The 26551-nt window shown below is 30.6% G+C and overlaps 4 protein-coding genes across 4 annotated transcripts; 1 reads left to right on the forward strand and 3 right to left on the reverse strand.

Moving 5' to 3' along the window:
- Positions 1 to 918: 918 nt before the first annotated feature.
- LOC122403600 (mitochondrial coenzyme A transporter SLC25A42) lies at positions 919 to 14347 on the reverse strand. The gene is made up of 6 exons (XM_043407209.1): positions 14182 to 14347; positions 12488 to 12704; positions 11815 to 12143; positions 5163 to 5428; positions 4733 to 4907; positions 919 to 2522 (listed from the first exon to the last, which is right to left on the reverse strand). Exons 2-6 carry the CDS (start codon positions 12569 to 12571, stop codon positions 2375 to 2377), a joined length of 1002 nt encoding a protein of 333 aa, XP_043263144.1. The 5' UTR covers positions 12572 to 12704; positions 14182 to 14347; the 3' UTR covers positions 919 to 2374.
- A 2010-nt stretch (positions 14348 to 16357) lies between these two features.
- Positions 16358 to 18285, forward strand: LOC122403603 (exosome complex component RRP42). The gene is made up of 6 exons (XM_043407213.1): positions 16358 to 16938; positions 17011 to 17207; positions 17333 to 17498; positions 17588 to 17782; positions 17901 to 18056; positions 18136 to 18285. The coding sequence occupies exons 1-6, from the start codon at positions 16879 to 16881 to the stop codon at positions 18238 to 18240; spliced, it is 879 nt and encodes a 292-aa protein (XP_043263148.1). The 5' UTR covers positions 16358 to 16878; the 3' UTR covers positions 18241 to 18285.
- Positions 18286 to 19726: 1441 nt separating this feature from the next.
- Positions 19727 to 21241, reverse strand: LOC122403604. Its single transcript, XM_043407214.1, has 4 exons — positions 21090 to 21241; positions 20532 to 20792; positions 20354 to 20455; positions 19727 to 20054 (listed from the first exon to the last, which is right to left on the reverse strand). The coding sequence occupies exons 2-4, from the start codon at positions 20775 to 20777 to the stop codon at positions 19917 to 19919; spliced, it is 486 nt and encodes a 161-aa protein (XP_043263149.1). The 5' UTR covers positions 20778 to 20792; positions 21090 to 21241; the 3' UTR covers positions 19727 to 19916.
- Positions 21242 to 22869: 1628 nt separating this feature from the next.
- On the reverse strand, positions 22870 to 25379 carry LOC122403612. The gene is made up of 2 exons (XM_043407225.1): positions 24595 to 25379; positions 22870 to 23172 (listed from the first exon to the last, which is right to left on the reverse strand). The coding sequence occupies exons 1-2, from the start codon at positions 25177 to 25179 to the stop codon at positions 22870 to 22872; spliced, it is 888 nt and encodes a 295-aa protein (XP_043263160.1). The 5' UTR covers positions 25180 to 25379.
- Positions 25380 to 26551: the final 1172 nt, after the last annotated feature.

Genomic DNA, 26551 nt, shown 5'->3' on the forward strand with positions numbered 1-26551 from the left:
CAAAGAGAACTGTTCAGAATAAATAACCTGTTCAGAATTATTAGGCTAGTCAAATTTTAATAAAATATTCTTTTTGTATAAAATATTTTTTTATTTAACACAATGAACCAATTTAACAGTATTTTACAAAGTAAGCATGTCTTGCATTATGCTTCACAAACATCACTAATATCATAGGAAAAACTTAATTCACATATAACATTTTAATTCTAATTTTATTTTTGAATAATCTCTTGGTACCTGTAATATGTCACTTTTATAATACATTAATTAAGTTTAAGTAAATAGAGCCATTTTATTCAAACGAAAATATATTCGGATGAAAAAAACATTATATATTGCAACATATTCGCATATCAGTTATAACATATTAAATAATTAAGTACATTTATTTAGAAACGACACAAATAAAAAAATTTTAATAAAAAATGTACTTCAAGAAAGGCATTTTAAAAATTGACGTGTTTATTAAGCCAATCAAAATTGATTAAACAGCAGAATGTTTTCCAATGTATAATAAAATTTTGAAGTAATAAATTGGGTATTTACAAGGTTAAAACCATTTGGAGCAACATAAAAATATAAAACTGTTACAAATCTTCATGTACAAAAATAGCTAATGTGAAAAAATATTGGTTAGAAATAGTTTGCATCTTTACAAATAATTGTGCTAGTTTTTAATATTGCACGTTACATTTACAAGATTATTGTCAGACTTAATTTTTCTTTAAAGAATGTTGCTACATTATACAAAATTTAATATCGCTATTTAATCAATAATACAAACGAAAGAATTATTCGTTCATGATTATTTTACAGAATTATTTCGATTAAACTGTTAAAATATAATCAATAACGTAATCAATTATTCAAACAAGAAAAAATCCAAATTCTTATTACATTTTTTAAAAAATCTCGGAATCATGAAAAAAATATGTTTACTACTTTAATACATAAACGCAATTGCATTGACAAAATTCATATCATACTTCAAGCGTAATATACAGATTAAAATGAATATTTGCGCAATATGTTTTCATTAGAGATATGCAACAACCCGAGAATGTCGGGTCGGGTCATGTTGAAAATTGTTCTCCAAATCAGGTCAAGATTTCTAAATCAGTGGTTCTTAACCTATGATCTATGGACCCCAAGGAAACCATTTACGAGATAAATTTATGTAACTTAATGCTTATAAATGACGATAATTATAAGATTACAATAACTTTGTCAATGTCTTGAAGTCTCTATTATGTCTTGTGAAGAGGAATTACTACCGGAAGTGTTATCAAGACGTAGTTAAAATTCAAAACTTTCTATCAATTTCTTTAGAAAACGAAATTCGCGAATATCTAAAAATGCTACAGAAAACTTCAATCCTTTTCTATCTAATATAAATTCTTATTTAGCAGAACACTAGTTTTAAAATCATTGATGAAACTAGTATTTTAAAAATATCGTTTTGAGAAAAAAGTCCATGAATTTTATCTTAGTGTCAAGAGGGATCCGTAGAAAAAAAAGGTAAAGAACCACTGCCTTTAAAGCATTTCGTGACATAAAGAACCGAAATTCCTAAAATTTCAAATTACTCGAATTTGTGGTTGTGATATGACTGGAAACCTTAATGTTTGAAAAATGTTTTTCTATTCTTTGTGTTGTTCAATTTTAGTGCTGAATTGGGAGCTTTCTATGATCAATTATGGGAAATTATTTCTCAAATGGAATTATCATTTTCTTTTATACAATATTTTACTTCTCAATTCCTACTATATTTATAATTTGTTTTGTACTATTTGAAGATATTCAATGATTTATTAACAATTATTAAATTCTTAAATTCTACTGTGTTAAGATAGATACAATTACACGTAGTGTGTAGTGTCTATAAACATTATAAGTTCTTGGATTATATCAAATGAAGTGCATCCAAAATAATATTTCGGAAATCTTGATATTTTTATATTACAAGATGCTTTTGGAATTCTAATCTGATCCGACCCGAGATTTCGAATTCTCGAACATCTCTAGTTTTCATTGACTTAAACATAGATATTTGACATGCATTTTCAGCAGTTCAACAATTTTTTATAACATTTCTGATAGTATGTACAGTAATAATTTGTACTAATGTCTCCCTGTCTTTAAAGCGTGTCCTCTGAAAATAGTATAATTTCATTGAATTGCTACAGTATTACCTTATGTATTACAATTTTCTTCCATAATAATCAACTTTAGGCATATTTATATTTCAAAGGACACCTCTGCAGATAAAAGTAAATTTACTTTTTACCTATAATTAGATGCCTTATGTTAATGGATAATTAGTCGCTTTTCTTTTTTATAATTCTATATCATATACTATAATTTCGTTATATTAATTTAGCGGTGTATTTCGAGAAGCGATAAGTTTTCTTAATGCATCACGAATTGTATCATGTGTCGCAAAACTAATTCCTACCGCAATTGGGCCTTTCACCCAATTCATGGTCAATCCTTTATAGAATGCCATCAGACCTTCTTCTCTGAAAGTATATAAAAGTTATGTATAACAGACGTGTCCTTTTATTATAAAATAAAGTTTTGACACGGAGTAAATTTATGTTTATTTTTACGAATTCTAATATTATCTGTAATACATATAAACATACACTTGGCCGAAACGCTGTTAATCTTTGGACTATTATAACTTCAAGAAAAGAAGTTGTTCAATAATCTTCTGAATGTCATTTTAAAGGTTGAACCTTTTATTTTCACATTTCCAAGTTGAATTTTCTTGAAGATTTTTTTTAACTAGGAATCGAATTAAAACCAAAGATAATTTTATTCTAAAAAATGTTCAAAATTCAAACCGTCCTCAAAAGTTTAAACAATTTTTTGCCTGTCTAAAACTGCCATTTTCAAGATTAAAGTCTCTTTTTTAAAACGACCTTTTTAAAAGTTGATGTATTATTTATTTTTTGCCATTTTATTATATTCATGCAAAATGAGAAATTTATTTTTATCGAAAAACATGTTCAAGTTTTATAACAGGAAATACTGAATAACGTACAACTGATTAAAATTGTATAATAAAATTCTATTATTTTCCCGTTATTATTTCTTATACAGGGTCTGGCTTGTATATCTTCATATTTTCGTTATATTTGCAAATATAATCAACTATGATAATCGTAACATAATATAAAAGATTAAACATTAATATAAAAAATGCATGTATTATGGTTTCTAAGAATCTCATTAAATGTTTTCATTACTGTATATTTCTTTTCTTACAACGTCGAAATGTAAACAAAATTTTTTAAATTATATACATACAGTGAGTAACGAAAGTATTCGAACGACATGATAAACAATAATTGATTCTACAAAAGTTATATAATAAATTGCAATTTATTCAAACAAATTGTTTTTATATTATTGTACATACATTTCCTAAATATATGCAAACTTACAGAAAAATGAAACAATAAGGGAATAAATTAATATGTAACAAAAATATTTGAATGCTGAATTATAAGCACTATAATTTGTAAACACAAGATTGCTGCAAGGTCTGAATGTAAACAAATGTTCTTCAGAGAGCTTCCAACAGTATTTGAAAGCAAATAGAACCGAAAGTTAACCGTTAATCTGTAATTCAGAATAATGAGTGAGAGACAAGTAAACCAGAACGAGAAATTATTGTTAAATTGCACAAAGAAATTGCATCTCTTATAAGCAGAAGCAAATCAACAATTCATTATATAATAAAAAAGTATAATACGAACGGAAATATAGCAAATGAACAGAGATCAGAGTGTCCAAAGAAATTAAAAAAAAAGATCTATTTACATCTGTTTCAAAATTAGCAACAATGGTTGCTACAAACTTTAATAAAGAAGTACATGCCCAAATTATGTTGAAGAATGCTATGGAAAAATAATTTCCATGGTAGAGTCCCACGAGAGAAACCATACATTAGCAAGAAGAATAAATTACTTCGATTAAAATTTGCCAAAGAGTACATAAATAAGGACATACATTTTTGAAACAGTCATTTTTTCTGATGAGAGTAAATTTATTTTATTTGGGTTCAATGGTAGGAGAATAGTGTGGAGAAAGCTAAATATGGAGATGGATTCAATAAATTTGAAGTATACAGTGAAACATGGTGGAGGCTCCGTAATGGTATGTGGCTGCATGTCTGCTAATGGACCTGGCAATCTTGTATTCATAGATGGAATCATGGACAAAATTAAATATTTACATATTTTAAAAGAAAAGTTAAAAGTATTAAGAATGTTCCCTATACATTACAGAGCCCAGTCTTAAATCCCATCGAGCAAAACAAAATATCCTGGCAGCCTGGCACTCTATAGATTCAAGTGTTACCAAAAAGTTAGTTAATAGTATGGAAAATCGTCTTCAAGATTAAATTCAAGGGTGACCCAACTAGATATTAAACCGCAATATAATCATATCTATTGCGTTCTATCATGACTATTAAAACTGTGTTCTAATACTTTTGTTATGTCTTATATGTACTTATCTGTTATAAATGCTATGTAATTAGTTTACTTATTGTTTAATTTTTCTCTAAGTTTGCATATATTTAGGAAATGTATGTACAATAGTATAAAAACAATTTGTTTGAATAAATTGCAATTTATTATACAACTTTTGTAGAATCAATTATTGTCTATCATGTCGTTCGAATAGGTTCGTTACTCACTGCATATTTTATTAAACTTGCCTGTAAATTTTCATTATGGTTGATCCAATTGTGTGGTAATGCTGACCCTTGACTGCCGAAGTCTGCATTCTCCTCCGAACGATGTCCAGAGGATAGCTGCTAGTCTGGGCAACCATTCCGGCAATGCCGCCGCAAATCAGTGACGCCGGGAACCCAGGAATAGCCACCGTGTACACTGTTTATCGACACGTAGCCATCATCGAACATGAAGCACGAACTTGAAAAATGCCGCCATCGGACTTCTTTCGACAAGCGTCGCTACTAAAGTAAGTACTGTCCCAAATATTGGGAAACAGTCCCAATGTGCCCCACGAGTACCCTGTTATTTCATCGTACACGAGCCACTCTCGTTCCGTATAAATCACGATTTTTTTCTTTGCGTATAAGCACCGCCACGGCGTCAAACAAGTTTGTGAAAGAACCGACTCACCAGTCAGCATATCCCTGAGTAGGTCATAGGTGAAGAAGCTGCAGCCAGCATAGGGAATGACACCGAGTAGAGTTGCAATGAATCCACGGTAATATGCCAATATCCCTTCCTCCAAATAAATACGTACAAAAATCTGTCGCAGAGTTTTGTATTCAGCTTTTTGTGTCACAGCCATCCTTGCTCTCATCAAATCCAACGGATAAGTTGTACTCTGAGACGTTACACCAGCCAACGCACCAGCAAGGAAAGTCAATTCAGGTTTTTGTCTGTACATATATATTCAACAGTTTTGCTCAATTGTAAAATTACAAGTAAATTAGCACACATAATTATTTACATATTACTTAGAATATGTACATTATACAGGTTGTTACTAAGGCGACCGACACTTTGAAATAGAAACATAGGTATTCACATTTCATAATATTTGTTATAACTTTTTAACAACGCATTTATGGATTTTTTGTTATATCACTGGCAAAGTATGCATGGAAAAATGCGGGACACCTTGTATATTGTGTTAATTCTTAACCCTTTTGCTATTTAATATTAAATCTATGTAGATCTCGTAGAAAAGTATTTCAATATAGGGTATATGACTTTTTATTGTTATGTTTTATAATTAATACAATAAGATTCGTTTATGGAACTGTATATTTTATAGGGGTAGGCGGGTATCCGAAATTTCGGATTCGGGTCGAGTCGGGAAACCCGAAATTGAATCGGGTACTTGAAAGCGGGTCAGGAGCTCTAAAGTTTATATTACTCCGATACTCGAATCTCATAATATGTCGAACAGACCATGTCTGTGTAGAAAATTTTGTAAAAACTATTGGGGTACAGTATAATATAAAAGTCTGGTCAAAAAAGAAACAAATTATGATATGTATTAACATTATTTTATCATAAATTTGAATATTGGAATGCTTCATATTTTTAAGCTCTCGATATGATCCAAACATTATTCGATCAGAATTCGGGTACCTGGATCGATTTCAGACCTGATTAATACCCGATTCGACACGAACTCGAAGGTTCAAGAAAGGATATAGCCGAATAAGGGGGTTAAATGTGCCCTCAAACCGAATTGAACGAACGATAGGTCATTCGATAGCTTATCAAAAAAAAACCCTATGTGCCAATTTTTAACTTGAAATCTCGACTGTGCGGGTAGTAATGGGATGAAAACGAAAATCAGGTTTTTGTAGAATTTCTCTTAACCTATTGAATAAAAAAATGTAAAAAAATTCAGAGACATTTCAGGTACTGGAGCATATATTTTGGGAGATTTTCAGATTTTTTGATTGAAGAACCAGGTAGTAAAAAATAAAAAACCGCAAAAAATGTCGAAAAATACCGATTACGTATTGAAGGAGGTCCGGAACTACTTTTATACTTTTACAGTAAACAGATATTGCTATTACTATTATTCTCAATATTTTTCAGATTTTTCATTTTGGTGCGCCGCAGAGAAAAAAAATAAAAACCTATTTTTCCCTCATTTTCTGTGTATTAGAGTAACTTACACGTTGAATTTTTATGCATTCTTCAATATATTTTGTAGATTGTTTAATGCTTCTACACTAAGCAGAATTACATAACAATTGAAACAAATAAAATAAAACCAACCATTGGGCCCATATATCCTGAAAATCAACAATATTTTCAACGGCATCAGTGACGTAGTGTTAGAGTGTCCGACTGCGGAACCGTCGGAAGTTTTTTTTACCGTAGATTCGAATCCCTCTTCTGGACTTAGTATTTTTTTTTATTCATTATTTTTTTTTTTTCAAATTCTAACTATATAACAATGCTTTATATTTATTTATAAATATTCTAAAAGCATTTTACAAATATTTTAACCTGAAATATGTATAAATATAATTTTTGAACGTTTTTTGCGTCTTCATGTTTTTTGTCAACTACGATTATTGTTTAACATTTCTTACACTGAAATTAATGTGAAATGTTAGTTTTTAAATCTCTTACCTTTGACTATTGTGAATGGCTCGGAGCAGAAGATTGTATATTGGCTTACTATTACTTCTTCTTCCTCTTCGACCAAGCAGATCTTTCCTTCTTTTTCTCTTTCTGTGATAAATATGAATGTTTGCTACGACTTCAGTATCTAACGTAGACATGAAAATATCGTTGATTTTTTAGGACATATTGCGCTCAACGGTTGGCTTTATTTTATTTGTTTCAATTGTTATGTAATTCTGCTTAGTGTAGAAGCATTAAACAGTCTACAAAACACTGATATATTGAAGAACGCATAAAAATTCAACGTGTAAGTTACTTTAATACGCAGAAAATGAGGAAAAAATTAGTTTTTATTTTTTTTCACTGCGGCGCACCAAAATGAAAAATCTGAAAATGAAATCCGTTTACTGTAAAAGTATAAAAGTAGTTCCGGACCTCCTTCAATACGTAATCGGCATTTTTCGACATTTTTTGCGATTTTTTATTTTTTACTACCTGGTTCTTCATTCAAAAAATCTGAAAGTCTACCAAAATATGTGCCCCGGTACCCGAAATGTCTCTGAATTTTCGTACATTTTTTACTGAATAGATCAAGAGAAATTGTACAAAAACATGATTTTCGTTTTCACCCCATTACTAGCCCTATGGTCGAGATTTCAAGTTAAAAATTGGCAGATAAGGTTTTTTTTTGATAAGCTATCGAATGACCCATCGTTCGTTCAATTCAGTTTTGGGGCACATTTGACCCCATTATTCAGCTATATCCTTTAATAACAAAGTCTACAATTTTGATGGAAAACCATGCTTTGGAAGACCTTCTGTGCTTGATAATGACAATCTTTACAACATTTCGAAAAAAATCCATTTGTATTCATATTAGAGATAGCAGAAATGCTTGATATAGACTAACAAACAGTTTAGAATTACACCTGACGCCATCAATTTATGTACAAGTATTTAAGATAACAGACGTGATCATGTAATCGTTTGTTCAGCTCTCAACGTTCATGCAGTAAAAATAAATTATCTTTAGAACATTTTGTAATAACGATGATAAGTGGATAACATGTGAAAATGTATTGCAAAGAAGGGCGTTCTGTAGTCTTAAACAACATGTTTATCGTCGTCAAAACCAAGTCTAAACGTAAAAATAAACCCACAACTGTATTGTATAATATCACAGGGCTGCATGTTTGTTTCGTGATCAAGCAAAAAATTATGGAACTTGATTAACAAGTTCTAAGTCACACGTGTGCTATCTTTAATTGCTCGGAAACTACGTAGAATTTCTCAAGTGTAAAAAATAGTACGTGAAGATCACAACGCAAGAGGAAAAAGCACGTTAGAAAAGAAGAACGATCTCGCTAATATTCGCAGTTCGCAGAAAAAAACATTTAAACAACGACGGCAAAATGATAGCACACTGAACTTTCTGTTGTCATTATTCAGTAGTTCGCGATCTCTTGAGCAGTTGTGAACAGGTACTGTTTATTACACGAGTAATTTGTTGAAAGACCCTGCAAATTATGGCAAAAAAAAAAGTTCTGAGAGGCCACCATCTTTATCGGAACGAGACAAACGGGCCATTACACGAGTCGCATCAAACTCGGCATTAACATCTCGTTAAATTGCTTGTCGATCAGGTGTTACAGCGAACATCCGCAGTGTACGCCGTGTTCTTCAGAGGTGTAAGTATATTCAACGACTGAAGATGAAACAAAAATCCCCCTTAACAGAACAACACAAGAAGGAATAAGTAGCATTCGCAAAGACCAGAATTCACTGGAAGCGAAAATGAAAAAGAATTTTATTCACGGACGAGAAAAAATTTAATTTGGATGGTACTGATGGATTTTCAAATTATTACCACGACATACGAAAGGAAGAAATTGTGAGAGAACAACGACAGATAGGTAGTGGTGGGATAATGGTTTGGGCCGGAATTGGTTACACAGGAAAAGCTGATATAAACTTCATTAATGGCAAAATGAACAGTAAAATGTATATAGATTTAATATCTGAGCAAATACATAAAGATGCAGACAGAATTACAAAAGGAAATTTGGTCTTTCAGAATGACAATGATGCAGCCGTGCATCGTGCTAAAATTGTAAAAACATACTTTACAAATCAAAAGATTGCAGTTTTGCCATGGCCTGCCCGCTCCCCCGATTTAAGTATAATAGAGAATTGTTGGGGTAAATTAGCACATGCCGTATACAAAAATGGAAGGCAATATCAAAATATTCACGAATTAAAAGAATCCATCGTAAAAGAATGGGACAAATTACCCCAAGAAACAACAAAAAAAAACTGTATAAATCATTAACAAATCGAATGTAGAAAATAGAAGGCGAAACGAGGCAAAGAGAGCGTATGCGTGGTGAGGCGAGGCGAAGCGAGCGTATGCGTGGTGAGGCGAGGCGAGGCGAGAATAGCGAGCGGGCAAGGCATATAGGGTAAGGCTAGGGTAAGAGTAGGTTAAGCGGAGGGAAGGAGAGGGGAGGATGGGGTGAAGATAGCGAATAAGATAGTGTAAGGAGGAATTGTAAGGGAAAGGAGAGGAGATATGTAACCCTAAGGGGAACATTAAATACATACTACTACATTAACAAATCGAATGATTGAAGTCATTGAGAATAAAGGCAGTTATACTCATTACTAATTTTTCTGTAAATTGTGTTTCTAAAGTAAATTTATCTATGGATTTTGTAAATGTGCTATCATTACGCCTTTGGTATTTACACGTTTTCTTCTATGAACTGCGAATATTAGTGAGAGCATTCTTGTTTTTTAACATGTTCCTTTCTATTGCTGCGCGACCTTTACGTACTATTTATTACATTTGAAAAATTTTACGTAGTTTCCGAGCAAATAAAGATAGCACACGTGTGCTATCTTTTTGTCCAGGAGTGTAAATTTTCAGATATAGCACCTTCCAATAACCATTTGTTTCTACCTCTATAAAATTTTTTAATTGAAAAAGATTTAAAACAAGTCATTTTATTAAAAAAAAGAAATTCAAAAATTTCCATGAGGATGAAAAGAAGTTATTAATATCAATAAAAATTACATTGTTAATTTAATGTTAATAAATAATATAAAAATGTATTATTTTCCTTTAACTTAAAAAACAGATAAAAATGTTTCGGTACATTTAAAAAAATTACAGAAGATGAATAGAAAACAATGACTCCTTTTTTTTTAATGAGATGAAGAAACATTTTTTTATATTTTCTGAGTATACAAACATTATTTGTTCAACGAACTAAGAGATAACGGCCTAAATACTTTATCTTGGACGCTTGTCGCTTAAGATTAAATAGTTCGTCTGACCCGTGCATCATAAAGGTTAAAGAGTTTATATTTTTCGCCTTGTCTGTACGTCATATAGAAACTTTATCTCCTACAGACGTAAAAGTGCATCTTCCTGAAATCTTATGTTTCTTATTGGAATATATGAATATCTCAGTTTTAATTTCCTACTGGGCTTATTTTTTTATCCCATCATTCTATTTGATTCATCTATCCAATTTGTCCCCTTGCTGTTCTTGTTATTTCTTATCGTTTCCAATCTGTTATGTTCATTCAAACGAAACGCGATAAGAAATTCCTTTTTAAAGCATTATTGAATAGAATTGTTGCTAAATACCGTATTCGCTAAAAAAAAATTACTAAATAATAAAAAAAAAATTAGGTACGAAATTATTATTTTGATAATTTTCAATTGGCCGATGAAAATTAATTTGGATATGAATTTACGATCAGGTATTAACGCTTATAATAAAGATAAATGTAAAATTTGACTTCGCACGGCGACAACAAAATATTCACAAATAATTTGTAAAAAATTTCTCTTCAAAATGATTTAAACAACAAATATTATTTGTTTTAATTTTACCGACCATTCTCACGTAACGCGACTTCGCCAATTAGCAATTAACGGCAACTGTCGCGTATTCGTGATTTTACATTTTTTTTTAAGTCTGTTAATATTATATATGTATGTATATACATATAGTATAGTTCTTTATAATAATATATTCAGCATTCTTATGTCTCACTTTGGATTACAAATATTAATCGCTCCATTGGTTTACAAAATTGTCTTCAGTCGTTTATTTCAAATTTGCTCGATATTAAATTTTTGAAAATAGTTTTTATTTCATTGATGCACTTTTCGAGGTTCATAAATTCATGATTCTAAAGTATTTTGTAAAATAATAAAAATTTTGCAAAAATGAAAGGAAAAAATATTTAACCACTATATAAATACAAACTATGTAACTCAATAAAACTAATACTTGTTTAATTTTATTAAATAATAAAGCTACGTAGTATAGTATTTGAACATTTATAAAATGTTGAATTTAAAAATGTTTAATGAAAAAACTTTTATTACATTAAAACTATTGTAAAAAAGAAAATTAAGGAATGTCATGATTCATAGCATGATTTTGTAATCAAGTATTTTTTGCAAAGATATTATACTGATGCCGTGGTATGAAAATTTGTTGACAACAGCACTGGACAAGAATGTGTTAAGTAATGCAATGCAACTTATATTACAACGTTAATTAACTATCTATTATAGTAATTTAAAATACTGCTTGATACATTACTTTGGTTTGTGCTATTTTCATCTGCTTTTAATTTTATTGTACCTTACCTTCCTGATCCATTTATTCCTAGAATTCTCTTCCACTGTTCATGGGCTGTGAATTGAACAGCAGAATATGGGATAATTCTAACCATAGTTGCACTATTTCCACGCCATAAGCTTAATAAACCCTCTGTCCTAAGTGTTTTTATTAAGAATTCAAGTGCCGCTCTTCCTGAGTATGGTAGTTTTGAAATCTGGAAATTTATTTTTGCGCGATCCAATGGTGCTATGGTGGTTTTTGCCAATGCTCCTGCAACAGCACCCGACACCAAACTTGTCCATACCCTTTGTGCATTTGAAATACCATCACTCCCAATACACTTTTCTTGTTTCTTCTGAAATACACAATTTAATGTTGTGTACGATATAGCTGATCAGATTTTCATTAACTGAAGATATCAGATTTTCCATTAACTGAAATCAGATATATGACGGAATTCGAATTTGTGAAATACGATTTAATTAGTATTTAATCTGCCAAATATTATTTTTATTTACGAAAACCAATAATTGTTTTATTTTTTTTAATTTTTGTTCTACTTTAATATAAGAAAAAGGTAATAAAGCAAAGAATTACTAACAATTTAGGATATATAATAAAACATAATAAAAAATATTATTATATTATATGCAAATTTGTACATATTATGAATATTTGATGAATTGCTTTATAACTTACTATGGTATCTGCATTCATTTCTATCGAATGTGGTGATGCAGCTTCTAACGAGGATATGGGTTCTGCAGCCGATAGTACAGTCATTTATACTTTGTCTATAATGAACTGACTACTTTCAACGGGACATATATTATATATCTGTTCATTTCTTTAATACATGCTTCTATAACTATTGTAGCTTTGCTTAATTTCTTTTATAATAATTTTGCAGACTATGCTGTAAATAAATAGATTTAAGAGAACACATTATATCTAACATCTGTAGTCCTAATTTAAATATCTATTACATATAATTTAAGTTAATTAGTCATTTTATTTGCAGATTAATTTCTGTTCATACTTATCATTTAGGTTTATTGCCGAACAAGCAAAGACATAACTAGGAAGTGAAATTGTATAAAAATGTAAGACCTTGAGTAGATATCTGTCTTATATGCTTACATATGACTCATAATACATATACTATTTTTAATTACAGATAATTACACAAAATAAGAAGTACATCAAAGATAAGTAACATGTTTGTTTTTCGTATATATTTGTAGATAACGTTATCTACTATATTAATACATTTAGTTGGTTGCACATGTGTATCTTAAATTTGTATGCGTCTGGATATTTATATTACACTAAATATAATTAATATTACGTTTTATTATTTTTCTATATGAAAACTATCATAAAAAATTATAATACACAACTTTACCTAACTCATACAAAACATTATAAAAATTGTATATTATTAATTTACTTGTAACATTTTTATACAAAACCATAGTTTATCTTTCTGTCCAATCACATGTTATTACTAATATCATATATTGATTTAATGTTATCTGAGTAGAAATGGATCTAAAATTTTTAATTTTACTGCTCATTATTTTCGATTTTGAAAACTGCTTAATTTTACGTATATCCAAATTAATATGTATGTATGTTACTAATAGTTCAAGATTATTTCGAATTCATTACAATTATGTTATACATTATTACTTCTTAAAGATGTATAAATGCTTAAACTTATTTCTACATGAATTAAATTATCAATTTTATTATATATTAACAATGAGTTTGCAGTAAACGATGCGTATTTTTGTTCGCTATTCAAATATTTTAGTTATACATATAGTACGAATTCTTTAAAAGTTAGAATTAAATATATACGTTTAGAACTAAGAAAATGTACGTGCACTGTCGGTTATATCGTTCCTTTTCCAATATATTTGATAAATATTCAGGTAGATGACTATGTATACACTAAACAATTAATCAACTTACGTAATGTATATTGTCAATTATTACAAAGGAAACTAATTGTTATTGTGTTAATTTCAACGTAACGCTTATTTTCCAATGAATAGCGTGACACAAGAGAAATATGCATAGTTTATGTTCTCGTATAGCAACGTCAAGACGTTACGTAGTTCGATCATACGCTGGAATTAATATGATTGAATAACATCGATTTGATACAAATGATCTCATATTTTAAGCGACTGTTCTTATAATGGGCGTAGCGAGTGTTATTTTAAGGTTTTTTATTTATACGTTTTATGCGAATTTGAATTTCAATTAAACAATTTATAATTATATTTCATGTCACATTGTTTCAAAGAAACGCATAATATGGGTTAAATAATGTAAAACTAATTTAATGCGTGACAACATAAGAATATCAATCAAAAAATACTTACCTTTGTCAGTCTAGTGCAAAAACAGCTATTACGACAAAAATTCTCCTTTGTGAACAAACAATGCACATGGATAATAGCATTCGGAACTGATTAAAACACTTTACACATTATTATCTAGACACTAACAAAGTTTGAATCGCTACGTTACATCTGCTCTCAATGCCTCCTTTCGCGCGACTGACTGCTGACACTGAACCACAGTTACCTTCAATGTCACTTTTCTTAAATATCATATATGCCGTAATACATAACAACTAAAGAACCTGAAGTCGGAGGAGCGTGAAGGTTGTTCTTAAGTTTGATTGGCTAATTTGAATGATTTTAATTTCAATTATAGACCATTCTAACCTATTTAACTTGATTTCATTTGACGTAACCGTGTTTCATTCGTAGAATATTATTTATTATACTATAAGTAAAATATATTTATTATATTATTTACAGAATAATTTTGACAATATGTTTGAGACGAGTAATTTTTTTCACTTAAATATTTCTAAAAATATACCGGATATTTCGTTAAAATAAACATATTTCGATTTATTTGCGATTACAAATAAATTTTTTATAGACGTAATTCTTTTTTTTTGACAACATAATTTAAAGATATATTCGCACCAGATTTTGAATAGTGCATGTTGATAAAAACCCATGCATTCTATACCCTGTTCGTTACTGTAAATTCACGAACATAAATACTATGGTTCGCTGACTTGGAAGTCCCGCGCAGAGGTGCCAGAAAGCATCCACGGTGCACTAGTCACACATGCCAGATCACGCGTACGTGAGCTCGTGAAGTTTCGGAAAGTCGACAAAGGCAAACTGACGCATGTCCTTTTTCTCGATTCTCCGAAGCTGCCCGAAGTAATTTCGGACCGCCTCGTGGGAGTCGAGAGAGAAAGGCTCACATTTGCCTTCTCGCTCTAACAACTGAAATCCGACCTCCAATCAACGGCATACGATTTGGATTCTCGAGCCGAGATTCTCGACTGCCCAGGCATTTTTACTTTCCGACCTATGTAGGCGTACATAAGCAAAGTACCCATAATGAATAAAAAATTTTGTAAAATTTATTTTACGGAAATACACGTTTTAAGACCTCCTGATCATATTTTAATTATTGAAAAAAAAGAAATTTTTGTTATTCCCATGTATGAGCACACATATGTATATTATTAATACGATTGAGTATAAATAGCTGAATGAATTTAAATGAAACTTTACATTTAAGTTTTATGTTCTCATTTCAAAGTCCGGTTAAACTTTGACTATAATCAGTCCATGGATAATAATGATTATACCTCTTGTTTCATAGTTGTTCCGATATATAGGCATAATGTATAAAAAATCTTTTAAATGTTTCATATAAATCTTAGGAGGAATTAAATTTTATGTAAAAAATATTATATAAATTTTTTCTCTATCTTCTCTAGAAAAGAAAAAATTAAATGAAATCTTATACATTACATGCTTACTTAAATCGCATTGAAAACGAATACCACAAATGTTTTAGAATAATTTGCAAAATGTAATTGCGATTTTCGCTAAGACAAATTGAAAACTCGGTTCTAACAAGGAAAAGTTGGAATGGTACCCGATTTTGGATTAGGTTTTACTTTGAGATATTATTAAAGTTATTACAGGTACTTATCTTCAGAAATAGAAATATATTCAATAACCAGCGTGGCGTGAATGATAAGGTTGCCTGCAAGTTCCGAGCTTCTTCTGCTCTGCAGGTGGGAATTTCGTGGGAATTTTACTTCGTGAGATTCCTTTCTGCGCATGTGTAAACGACGTCACAGCTACCTCTCGCCCGCTACCATAGATGTATCTTTAGCGCAAAAAGAGGTGCATGTAAGGGGTCTGTTGGGAATTTTAATTAGCGGACACCTCATTTAGTTTAATATTAGCTTAAGGAATAAGACCACTGTAAAAACCTGAAATAAAGCGTTTTCTTGCGATTTCTTTTTTGGATGGATACAAAAGTAAGAGGATAATAATATTCAAGAATGTTATTAACCATGTCGTTAAGCGTGTAAAGAAAAATATTTATTCAAAAATTTTTGGGATCCAACGGTACCCTAAATTCTAGTTAAGTGTATACGGCAGTGATCATGCGCTTCAGTGCGCATGATCAAAAATTCTCACGAAAGTCCATCACTGGGCGAACGTGAGCGTTTCCTTCAATTCCTTCTCACATTTGAAACAACTGAAATCCGACTGCGTTAATCAGCATTCGATTTTGAATTACTATTCTATTTAGCACTGTTGAACAAGTGGTTTTACCCACGTATGAATCGAGACCCGTTGCATTTTACCGTTTACGTTCATATACATTGTATTTACTATATTTAAATACTGTTTTTGATCGGGCCACGCATCTAGGGAAAACATGGCTATTTGAAAACAATGTTTAGAATATATTTTTCTTATAGACATATTAACGTTTACAACAAAAATCACAAAATATTTTAAGTAATTTTAAATTTCATGTAATTACTGTTATACATTAATATTAAATCAAGACAAATGTATGTTTGTTAGGTTAGGCTTAATCTTCTCATGCATATGATAACAATCAAGAAATGACAAAATTATTTATTATATTTTATATTTAAGTTTAATGCTGGAATATTTCTAAATTTATTTAAAATTGTTTAAAAACGTACGTTGTTTTATCAAAGTCACAAACATTTTATGATGACGGAAATTAGTTTAAGTGGCGGTGAAAAAACTTTTATTCTTCATAGTGTAGATGTAAGCTAACAATATTCTATATTTATTTTACATGTTTTCGTTTAACTAATCATTTAGTTGTTTAATTACTAGGCAGATTTTAGGAATGATGGTAGAAAGCGATGTGAGTATCGTTCTATGGAAATTGAAACTAAATTAATGCCACAAACTCATGGATCTGCAAGGTTACGTATTGGAAACACTGATATACTTGTTGGCATTAAAGTAGAACTTGATATTCCTCAGGCTGATAAGCCAGATGAAGGAAAATTAGAATTTTTTGTTGATTGGTACGCAATATTATTTGTATTATTAATAATTGTTGTATATTCAATTATATCTCATTACCTTATAAAAATGAAGCTTGTATTTATTATGTAGTTATAGTTCTTATTTTTTAATAATTATTTTGTAGTTCTGCTAATGCAACGCCAGCATTTGAAGGAAAAGGTGGCGATGACTTAGCGACTGAAATAAGTAATACTCTTGTGATAGCATACCAAACACGTAATGCTTTTGATTTAAAAACATTATGTATTTTACCTCACAAAAAATGTTGGAAAATTTATGTTGATGTTTTGGTAAGTTAATAATGATGACTTTTGATTATTATGACAACTTTTTTGAAAACGTATATCTTTTATGAACATAATCTTGATATATAATGTAGATTCTTCAGTGCGGCGGTAATTTGTTTGATGCAGTAGGAGTTGCAGTCAAATCTGCATTATATAGTACAGAAATACCAAAAATTACGGCTGCAATGCTTGATGGTGGAGAACCGGATATTCAGTTATCGGATGATGCTTATGACTGTATTAAATTAGACACTAGTAACTATCCAGTAATTGTAACATTATGCAAAGTATGTTCATATCAGTTTATATTTCTTTATATATTACATTTATAATTATTTGGAAAATTTATTTTGTATTTTTATGTATACAGTCTTACCTATTGATTAATTTTGAAATGCCTTATAGATTGGTGACAACTATATAGTGGATCCGACTTCGGAAGAAGAAGTATGCAGTGCAAGTAGTATAGTAATGTCTGTATTACCAAATGGTAAAATTTCCTCGATAGTTAAATTGGGTTATGGTAGTATTCAACTTAGCACTTTCAACAAAATGTTAAAGGTAATATTTATCTTATGTATGGGTTATGAAAAAATATACATGTTCCACTCTTAATAGAATTATATATATTTATTTCTAGATGGGACAAATCATAGGATTGCGATTGAATGAAAGTCTTATGAAAACTCTAAAAGAAGAAAATCAACTTGGACGACAAAGAGAAATATTTGGATTTCTTAGATGAATTATGTAACACAACTAAATTTTGCTTACAAATATATCCTATTTTATGTTAATTAGACATTATTTCTTATAAAATTGGATTCTCAATGTATAGATTTTAAATATAATACTTATTCATATATTATTATTGTTTAAATCTAATTAACACTGTTAAAATATTTTTGAATACCTTGAACGTCTTACGATTGGATATATTTCATGTTGTTCACCATTTAAAGAAATTTTATACACTGTAAAATGGCCCAATTTAGAATATATTGGAATAGATATATTCATATTTATTAATTATATATTTGTATTAAATGGTTGGGAAAAATATATACAGGATGTTCGACCACCCCTGGGAAACATTTTAATGGGAGATTCTAATAGCCAAAATAAGACGGAAATCAAGAATACCAATTTCTTGATTGATACTTTGTTAAAAAGTTATTAACGTTTAAAGTTCCGCTTGTAGAATAGCAATCTGCATACAGCTGCGTGCACATGATAGTGGTTCTCATTCAGCATGAGAAACTACTTACTGACGTATCGACAGTCTTACAGTTTTGAGAATGAGAACCACTATCACGCGTACGCAGCTGTTCGCAGATTGCCATTCTACAGGCGGAAATTTAAACGTTAATAACTTTGTAACGAAGCCTCGATCAACAAATTGGTATTCTTGATTTTCGTCTTATTTTGGCTCCTAAAATCTTCCATTAAAATTTTTCTCAGGGGTGGTCCAACACCCTGTATAGTTGCTTGATGTAAATACATACGTAGGCTACGTTTCATCCATTGAGTGTACGCCGCCATGCTTTCTGTAAAGTTTATATGTTTCAAATGTATATAAAATTGTATAATAATGTAAAGAACATATAAACAATTACTAATAATTAATAATTTAAAGCAGGATAGTATTTCCGGAAGTGTTTGGGTATCTGATATTACGAATTCAAATCGTGTCTGAAAAAGTCGGGCAGATCAATCGGAGTCAGAAGTCTGTAGCATGTAAGAGTTCGAGTAATCCGAATCAATCCAATTATAGTCGAATTATCCGATATACTTAGACAATTTTATATTGGTCAATCTCATCCAAATTCTTCTAATTTAATCCGAAACATCACGTCACGTTGCTTAAAAGTATGAAGCGGTTCGAATTTGTCGGTCTGTCTAATTGTATCAAACTTTCTCGAACTATCCGAATGTTCAAATGTTACGGACGTCCGAAACATAAGACAAATCGCACGATTCTAGTGTTTTGCATTAACAATCTCATTTAGCGTGACTTGCGCGTAATCTCTGCTTCAGGAATTATGATCTGATGTAGATGAACGATTTTCAAATGCATGATCATTTGTAATTCCTTGTCGTTATAACGCTCGTGTACCAAAAACTTTGTTGTAGCTCAAGAACACAAATTTTTTTAAATATTTATTCGCTAATTTAAACAAATTTATCACCCTCGTTGAAAATCACTGGTGTAGATTCATCCGCTAAAATACAGTCGTATATTTTTTAGACTCTTGATAATATAACACTTATCCTTTCCATTCAAACAATTTTGTCTATTGAAATTTTAATATATTATTAAATATAATGAACACTTTTGGATACTTATTTTAGGTATTTCACCATGTATACTAAACCATATTATTATATTTGAAGACTATTTATATACAATTTTAATAACATTTATATTGGACTGTTCTCAAAGCCTCTTGTTCCGTACTCGGATGCTTTTTTAATTTTGTAGTTAGGATAACCCTTATCGCTTGGATATACAGGAAGGCGTGAGGTAACCACACTCCAAGAAGATTGAGACATCCATGTCTGGAAGAAAATATTAATATTACTGCATTATGTTCATTGTTTAGATCTTATATATAGTGACTCAAAGTAAAATTTCGATATTTATATTTTTGTTTCCTAAAATGATCCAAATAATTTTTGTTTTCATTTTTGGTGAATTTACACAAACTTGAGTATAAGTTAATGAAAATAATTTTTATCTTTTGTTTAAATTGTTTCCTTAGATTGTTAATTACTTCATAAAACATAAAAATATAAGTGTTCAAATTTTACTTTGAATTATTGTATGTAATGTAAATTCAAGGATTTATTTGTCATACCGCAGTATTATATTTAAAATAATAACATCCACAATAGATAAGTACAATTCCCTTGCCAATTCCACCTAGTATATTACGCAAAACATATGCACTTGGCTTACTCTATAGTAACACATAAAATACAGAATATTAAATACTACTTGATGATATTCTATATTCTTGAAAATATCATCTTTACCACAACGCCAGTTAATGCATTTTCTACTACATTCATAGGTGCTCTAAATAATCTTCTCAGAGGATTATGATATTCCTCGTAATAACCCTTTGGTATAACTGGTTCATCTGGTGCAAGAACCTGACTTTTAAGGTAACGTGATCTCCATGCACGTTCGTCATCTGTCATACCAATCAAACGCTCTCTTTCCGAGACCACCCGACCAGCAATAGAGACAGATTTTACATCGTCTTCAGAAGATGCCATTGTGAAATATTTTAGCTGAAAGTTAAATATAAAATTATAACATAATAAATAAATAATTAAATAGTATAACGAATATTATTGATACTGACATTTCTTTAAAATAAAAAATATAAAAATATGTAAATATATAACATACATAAATATGTGAAAGAAAAAATTACATTCTTTATTAGGTTCACATATAATTTATATCTTATTAATATATAGTTACAAGAATTTTTTTAGCAATGATAGATTTTTAGTTGTGCAAATTAATCAATTGAAATTACATACATACATATATATGTATACTGACATTTATTAAATACAAACCTTCCGTCAATATTACTCTAAAATATTACGTCACAATCTGATACAGATGAACACTACGTCGACAGCCGACTACGTCCAACGATCCAATCCAATCAAGGATGGGACCTAACCTGACAGTTAGGTCTGGGTTAGGTTAGGTTAAGGTTAGGTACTAATGCAACCCTTAAGAAAATGTATGATCCTCGTGAAAACTGAACGGAAGTGAAGTGTTACGGAACGCGAAGTGAAGTGTCGCGAGACCCTGCTGTGTGTCAGGACCATTGAAACTCTTAATGGAAAAAGCTAATTCGACACGGTCCGTAATAAACTAAAAGAAGGAACGACGGAAACTCTTTAGAAAATAAACTAAGTATCTCTAAGAAGTGCCTTCCTTTCTCTCTACCTTCCCCAGCTTGATCGCCCACGTTGAAGGGCATACAATTGCATTGTTTATTACAATACGCTGTTCGTTTGAATTTCGCTCTTTGTTATAATGTAGTTTCATGACTCTGCACTCGACGGTGAATAATCGGGTTTCAATTAATTCCCGTTGCGGCGCCATGTGCACTAAACCTAATTCACGTGATAGCGTAACAAGTTATTACACTGGTAGTTATAAATCCCGACCTTGAAGACTTTTTGTTGAGTTCTTAGGCTCTTACATCAAAATATGAGATTATATTTTCATGACTGTCAGCTACTGTTTTAAAAAGCATATCCTGGTAGAAATTACCTAGTGAGAAGACTACAGTGGCTGAACCGTAAGAAGATTTAAGATTTTTTTCCGCAGAATTTATTTCAGTTTTATATGCGAGTATAGCGAGTATGTGCAGCTTTGGAGGTAAAACACCCTAAGACACTTCTAAATGGAAGAAGGACATGAGATAATTCTCTCTATACTTTCGTTAGCAATATTTTTAGCATCTTTATAAGTATCACTGAATGGGTAGTTGGGAAAGTCATACTCAAATATGACTTTTTTGGACACTTGGAAACAGTCAGCGAAGTGATACACCTATAGGCGAACAAACTGATTGAGTTCATAGCTAGTACTACAAAAAAGGAACACTCAGTTCCTTAGTTGCTCAGCCTACCATGATTGGACATGGAGTAGGGGTGCTACCATTATATCTAAGATCACAGGAGAGGCATTAAAACATTTATTCACTGCTTTAATTATGAAATTATGTGATCACATTACAGCATTGCAAGATAAATTGTATAATGTGAGGATACATTCATACCACAGATGTGAACCATTTGTGATCTGATTGAGTGAGAAACTAAAACTAATAAAACCATAGATAGATATTTAATGTAAAATATTATGGTTAAATTTGTGGACATTACTTGCTACAGCTTTTAGTATAACTCATGGTTTACATGATGCTGTATAAAAAGTAAATAGTAATACATTTATTCAGGGTACTATGACTATTCCATGCAATGATGCTTGTGAATCGTCATTATAAATAAATGTGTGTTTTCGAAACATATTTTTTATGTAACTAACATTTCATCGACAATTAGAAAGCTACTTTGTATTTCTTGATTCAGCTCAATTTCTTAAATGCCAATTTTCTCCACATGGAAAGAGAGAAATATAATGCTATATTATATAATAATATATTAAAATATAATATAATGATATATTATCGATTATCGGTATTATTTCTATTTTTAGTGATTGCCCAAAGAATTTCTTTACTAATGGTGCCCGCAAAAAAATGAAGCTGAAAAATACTATTGTAACATATTGATCTATTTAGAATAATTAATTTCGTTAATTTTATTAACAGGTTCAATTTTTGCGCAACACATTTTTTATCGCGTCCTTCGCCTTTTGAACACCGAGACGAAAATGTCCATATTCCGGACGAATTCTCATGCCACGATAATAATATACGAGGCTCATTTCAAAATCATTAAGATGGTACAAGGCTTCTGCTTTACAATACATCGCTTTGGCCATGTTCACACTTTTCAATTTATGTTGCAACGCACTTTCTGCATCTTGTAATGCTTTCTGCGGTTCCCCTAGCAATAGATGGCATTTACTTCGTGCTATTAGGGCAGTCTTGTCGTTTGGCTCGAGATCCAATGCCTGGTAAAAAAAAGACAGCATTAATTGTGGAATATAATTACATTTTGCATAATATACAGTACAAGTCACTTAATATTAGAATCTAAAATATTATTACAATGTATAATGTAACATATTCTGTTAAATTTCTTCAGCGTTGGTGCACTGAAAGTTATCTATTTTATTTTCTAAACACAACAATGATAGTTTATGTTTAAGGTTCAGAATATACATAAAGGATGAATTATCTAACTTAATGACTTTTATCATCAGCAATTATTAACTTTTCGCGCCATGGTCCTTAATACTTTTTTTACTCAATATTTGGGACTCTTTCGAATTCGGGGTGAAATGTTAGAATTTATTTAACCGTTTTAAAAGTAAAATAGGAACGCTATATTATGCAATTTCTGATTGAAATTTTGTTTTCGTAAAATGATTTTAAAAACTAGCCAAACACGCATGCTCTTTTATGATATCTAGCGAAATAAAATAGTAATTAAATTTTGAAGTAAAGTGGAACAAGATTAGGATCTACTTCTTAAAATCTTTGTCTTGTATTTCAAGTTGTACGCGGTGATATAAAATTGTATTCTCCTATTATCATGTATGAAAGTGTTAAAAATATGTTTCTATAATCTGTTCTTTTATATCTGATTTAACGCTTGTGTAGTAAAAGTTATTTTTGTTTTTGTGTGGTTGGCTGCATTGCTGTATGTCCCCTTTTTATGTCTTTTGGTGTGTCTGTTTTTTTCTATGTGTGAGAGTGTATCAAATGTGCGTCAAATTATTAGTCTTTTTGTTTCTTTTTTTTTCTTTTCTAAATTAATAAACAAATATTGTATAAGTTGAGTTTATTTTCTTTAATTCTAACAGAAAGAAATCATAATTGTGATTTGTTGCATTATCTGATGAATTTTTAAAGTCGTTTCTGTTAGAAATGGTGCTCTATACGGAGAAAATTATTTTTATCGATTTGATTTTGTTTGAGATATAGAATCACCACTTTTTTCTTCCCACCCTTCCAGATGAACCATATTGTTCGATTCGGTCTGTGAAAAATAAAGATGTACGCTGTATTAATCATCATATATTGTCCTTCCACTAGAAGAAGGCACAGCGTGTTTACATCCCCACTCTTGCTGCAATCCGTTGATTGGCTGTCACCGATCTTCGTCACCGTTTTCGACCAATACCTGTGAGTCAGCAGATTGCAACAGGAATGGGGATTGTAAACACGCTGTGCCTTCTTCTCGTGGAAGAATGGTACTTTAACATCATTTTAATGTATTCTTTAAAATGAAAGGAGCCATTTTTCATATTAGGATATTCCAAAAGGAAATGTTTCGCTTTTTTATACTTTAGAGTAGACGTTTTGAAGCGTTACAAGAGGGAAGCCAGGACGTTAAAAAATGTGAACGTCATTATAAAAGAGACATGAACCTTATTGATACAGTTCATAGCAACTGTAATGTCACCGATGCGCATCTCGCGTAGCCCTAAAGCCAGCATAGCGGTCGGCTCGGTATCTTCTGGCAAATTTAGATTCCGATCCTGTTTCTGTTTCATTTTCAAGGACAATTTAATGTCCCTGGTACCCATGTTTACCGCTGCAGCCCGATCTTTATCGGTGTACACCTCTTCCTGGCGTCGAACGCCATTATCCTGCCGTCGTTTCTTTTTCTTTTTCTTTTGAATATTCATTTCCGACTCGATGGATGATTTCTCTGATTTATTCTTCTGTTCCTTTTTGCGGTTCCCTTTTCTTTTCGGCTCGTGGCTGATACGGCTTTCTTTGTCGACATCCTCCGAGGACTCTGCAGCGAGACAGGTGCCCAGAGAGGAAGGATTTTTATTGAAATTTTCGAGCTCTTCGGATTGTTTCGAATTCGAAATGCTGTCAGCCGGAGATCGCACGTAGCTTTGCAACAAATCATGATGGTGTAGCGATGGATTCAAGATGTCCATAATCTTGGAATCGATGGCATTCGATGTGGGTGTAGATTCGTGTGGAGTTATTTCACTCATGGTTTAGTTTCCCCTTTTGTCTTTGTTTTTTCAACTTTCTTTTCGAATTTTGGTTCTTTTTTATTTCGATGAAAAAAAATAATTTTAAGAGAACAAAGGAATATCTTTTCAAACACTTTCTTTATATAATGTCTGTTTTTTTTTTAATTTATTTAATTTGTATTTAATCAAGGAGTTGTAAGAAATCACTGATTGTTTTTTCAACTTTCTTTTCGAATTTTTGTTCTTTTTTATTTCGATGAAAAAAAATAATTTTAAGAGAACAGAAGAATATCTTTTCAAACACTTTCTTTATACAAACTTTAATATAATGTCTGTTTTTTTTAAATTTATTTAATTTGTATTTAATCCAGGAGTTGTAAAAAATCACTGACGTTTTATCGTCCTCTTTATTTGATGATCAACTGGCAGATGAAAATACTTGTCACGTTTTGTTCACAAGACTGCCTTAGGAAGCAAGGTGCTTCTGTATGTATATCTTGCGTGTGGAGCAGACGTGTGGTTATCGACACCTTTGCCAGAAGACTTGTTTCCTTAGAAACAGTCAACAATGCAGGTAATTTCGGCACACGAGAATCTTTGACTGTACAGTTGCAAAGGAATTCTAAGTTTTCAGTACATAGAGCACGGGACGAAATAATAATCCAACATTTTTATTTGATTTTAAATATACACAAAGTGCCCATTCATAAATGTCCAAGCAAATATCTTGTAAACGGTTGATTTAATTATTTAAATGAAAAAAGAGAGGAGATGTTTTGTGATTAAATGCTTTAATAATACTCTGATTTTAAATATGTATAATGATACATATACGAAATTCTTATTTTGATTAGTTTTAAATTGGCCAATGAAAATTAATATGATATTTATTATTTAAATTATTAAATTAGTTAAAGGTTAAAGGTAAAAAAATCTTTCAATATAAATATATTAATTCATCGTATCAAATTATGGATCATTTCACACGAAATCGGACACTTTTTGGAGTAAGTTTTCAAAACATGTACAATTTTAAATATATTGTAGCCTTTAGGGATATTTAAATGTATCTCAAAGGATATTTCAAAATTTTGTAAATTGTTGAAGTTACAGATGTGTATATTTGAATGCTACCTATTTTTTTTTTAAATTATAGCTGTTGAACTAATAAACAGATGAGAATGCACTTTTGACTGCTCGTAGTGAACACATTAGAGTATCAAATGAAAATGGTATCGATTAAAAAAAAATTGTTTTTCACCATTTTTTTTACAATTTCATTAAAAGAAATGCTCTGCTTTTGTATCGGGGAAATGTTTAAAAAACTAAAAAAAATTGACAATATAGTCTCATTTGTTTTCTTAATCAACAGCTTCTCAAAAATATGGAC

The sequence above is a fragment of the Colletes gigas genome, unplaced genomic scaffold (assembly GCF_013123115.1).
Source record: "Colletes gigas isolate AHSC1104 unplaced genomic scaffold, ASM1312311v1 Colletes_gigas_Sc00063, whole genome shotgun sequence".
Lineage (NCBI taxonomy): Eukaryota > Metazoa > Arthropoda > Insecta > Hymenoptera > Colletidae > Colletes > Colletes gigas.

Coding starts and splice junctions, on each gene's coding strand:
- LOC122403600 (XM_043407209.1), bottom strand. CDS start 12,571: ATGACTGTACTATCGGCTGCAGAACCCATATCCTCGTTAGAAGCTGCA. Junction 5,429..11,814: donor GGAATAAATGGATCAGGAAG/GTAAGGTACAAT, acceptor ATATATGTACAG/ACAAAAACCTGAATTGACTT. Junction 2,523..4,732: donor ACCATAATGAAAATTTACAG/GCAAGTTTAATA, acceptor ATATACTTTCAG/AGAAGAAGGTCTGATGGCAT.
- LOC122403604 (XM_043407214.1), bottom strand. CDS start 20,777: ATGGCATCTTCTGAAGACGATGTAAAATCTGTCTCTATTGCTGGTCGG. Junction 20,456..20,531: donor ATGCATTAACTGGCGTTGTG/GTAAAGATGATA, acceptor GTGTTACTATAG/AGTAAGCCAAGTGCATATGT. Junction 20,055..20,353: donor ATTTTAAATATAATACTGCG/GTATGACAAATA, acceptor ATTTTCTTCCAG/ACATGGATGTCTCAATCTTC.
- LOC122403612 (XM_043407225.1), bottom strand. CDS start 25,179: ATGAGTGAAATAACTCCACACGAATCTACACCCACATCGAATGCCATC. Junction 23,173..24,594: donor CTATGAACTGTATCAATAAG/GTTCATGTCTCT, acceptor TTTTTTTACCAG/GCATTGGATCTCGAGCCAAA.
- LOC122403603 (XM_043407213.1), top strand. CDS start 16,879: ATGATGACGGAAATTAGTTTAAGTGGCGGTGAAAAAACTTTTATTCTT. Junction 17,208..17,332: donor TTAGAATTTTTTGTTGATTG/GTACGCAATATT, acceptor ATTATTTTGTAG/TTCTGCTAATGCAACGCCAG. Junction 17,499..17,587: donor AAATTTATGTTGATGTTTTG/GTAAGTTAATAA, acceptor TATATAATGTAG/ATTCTTCAGTGCGGCGGTAA.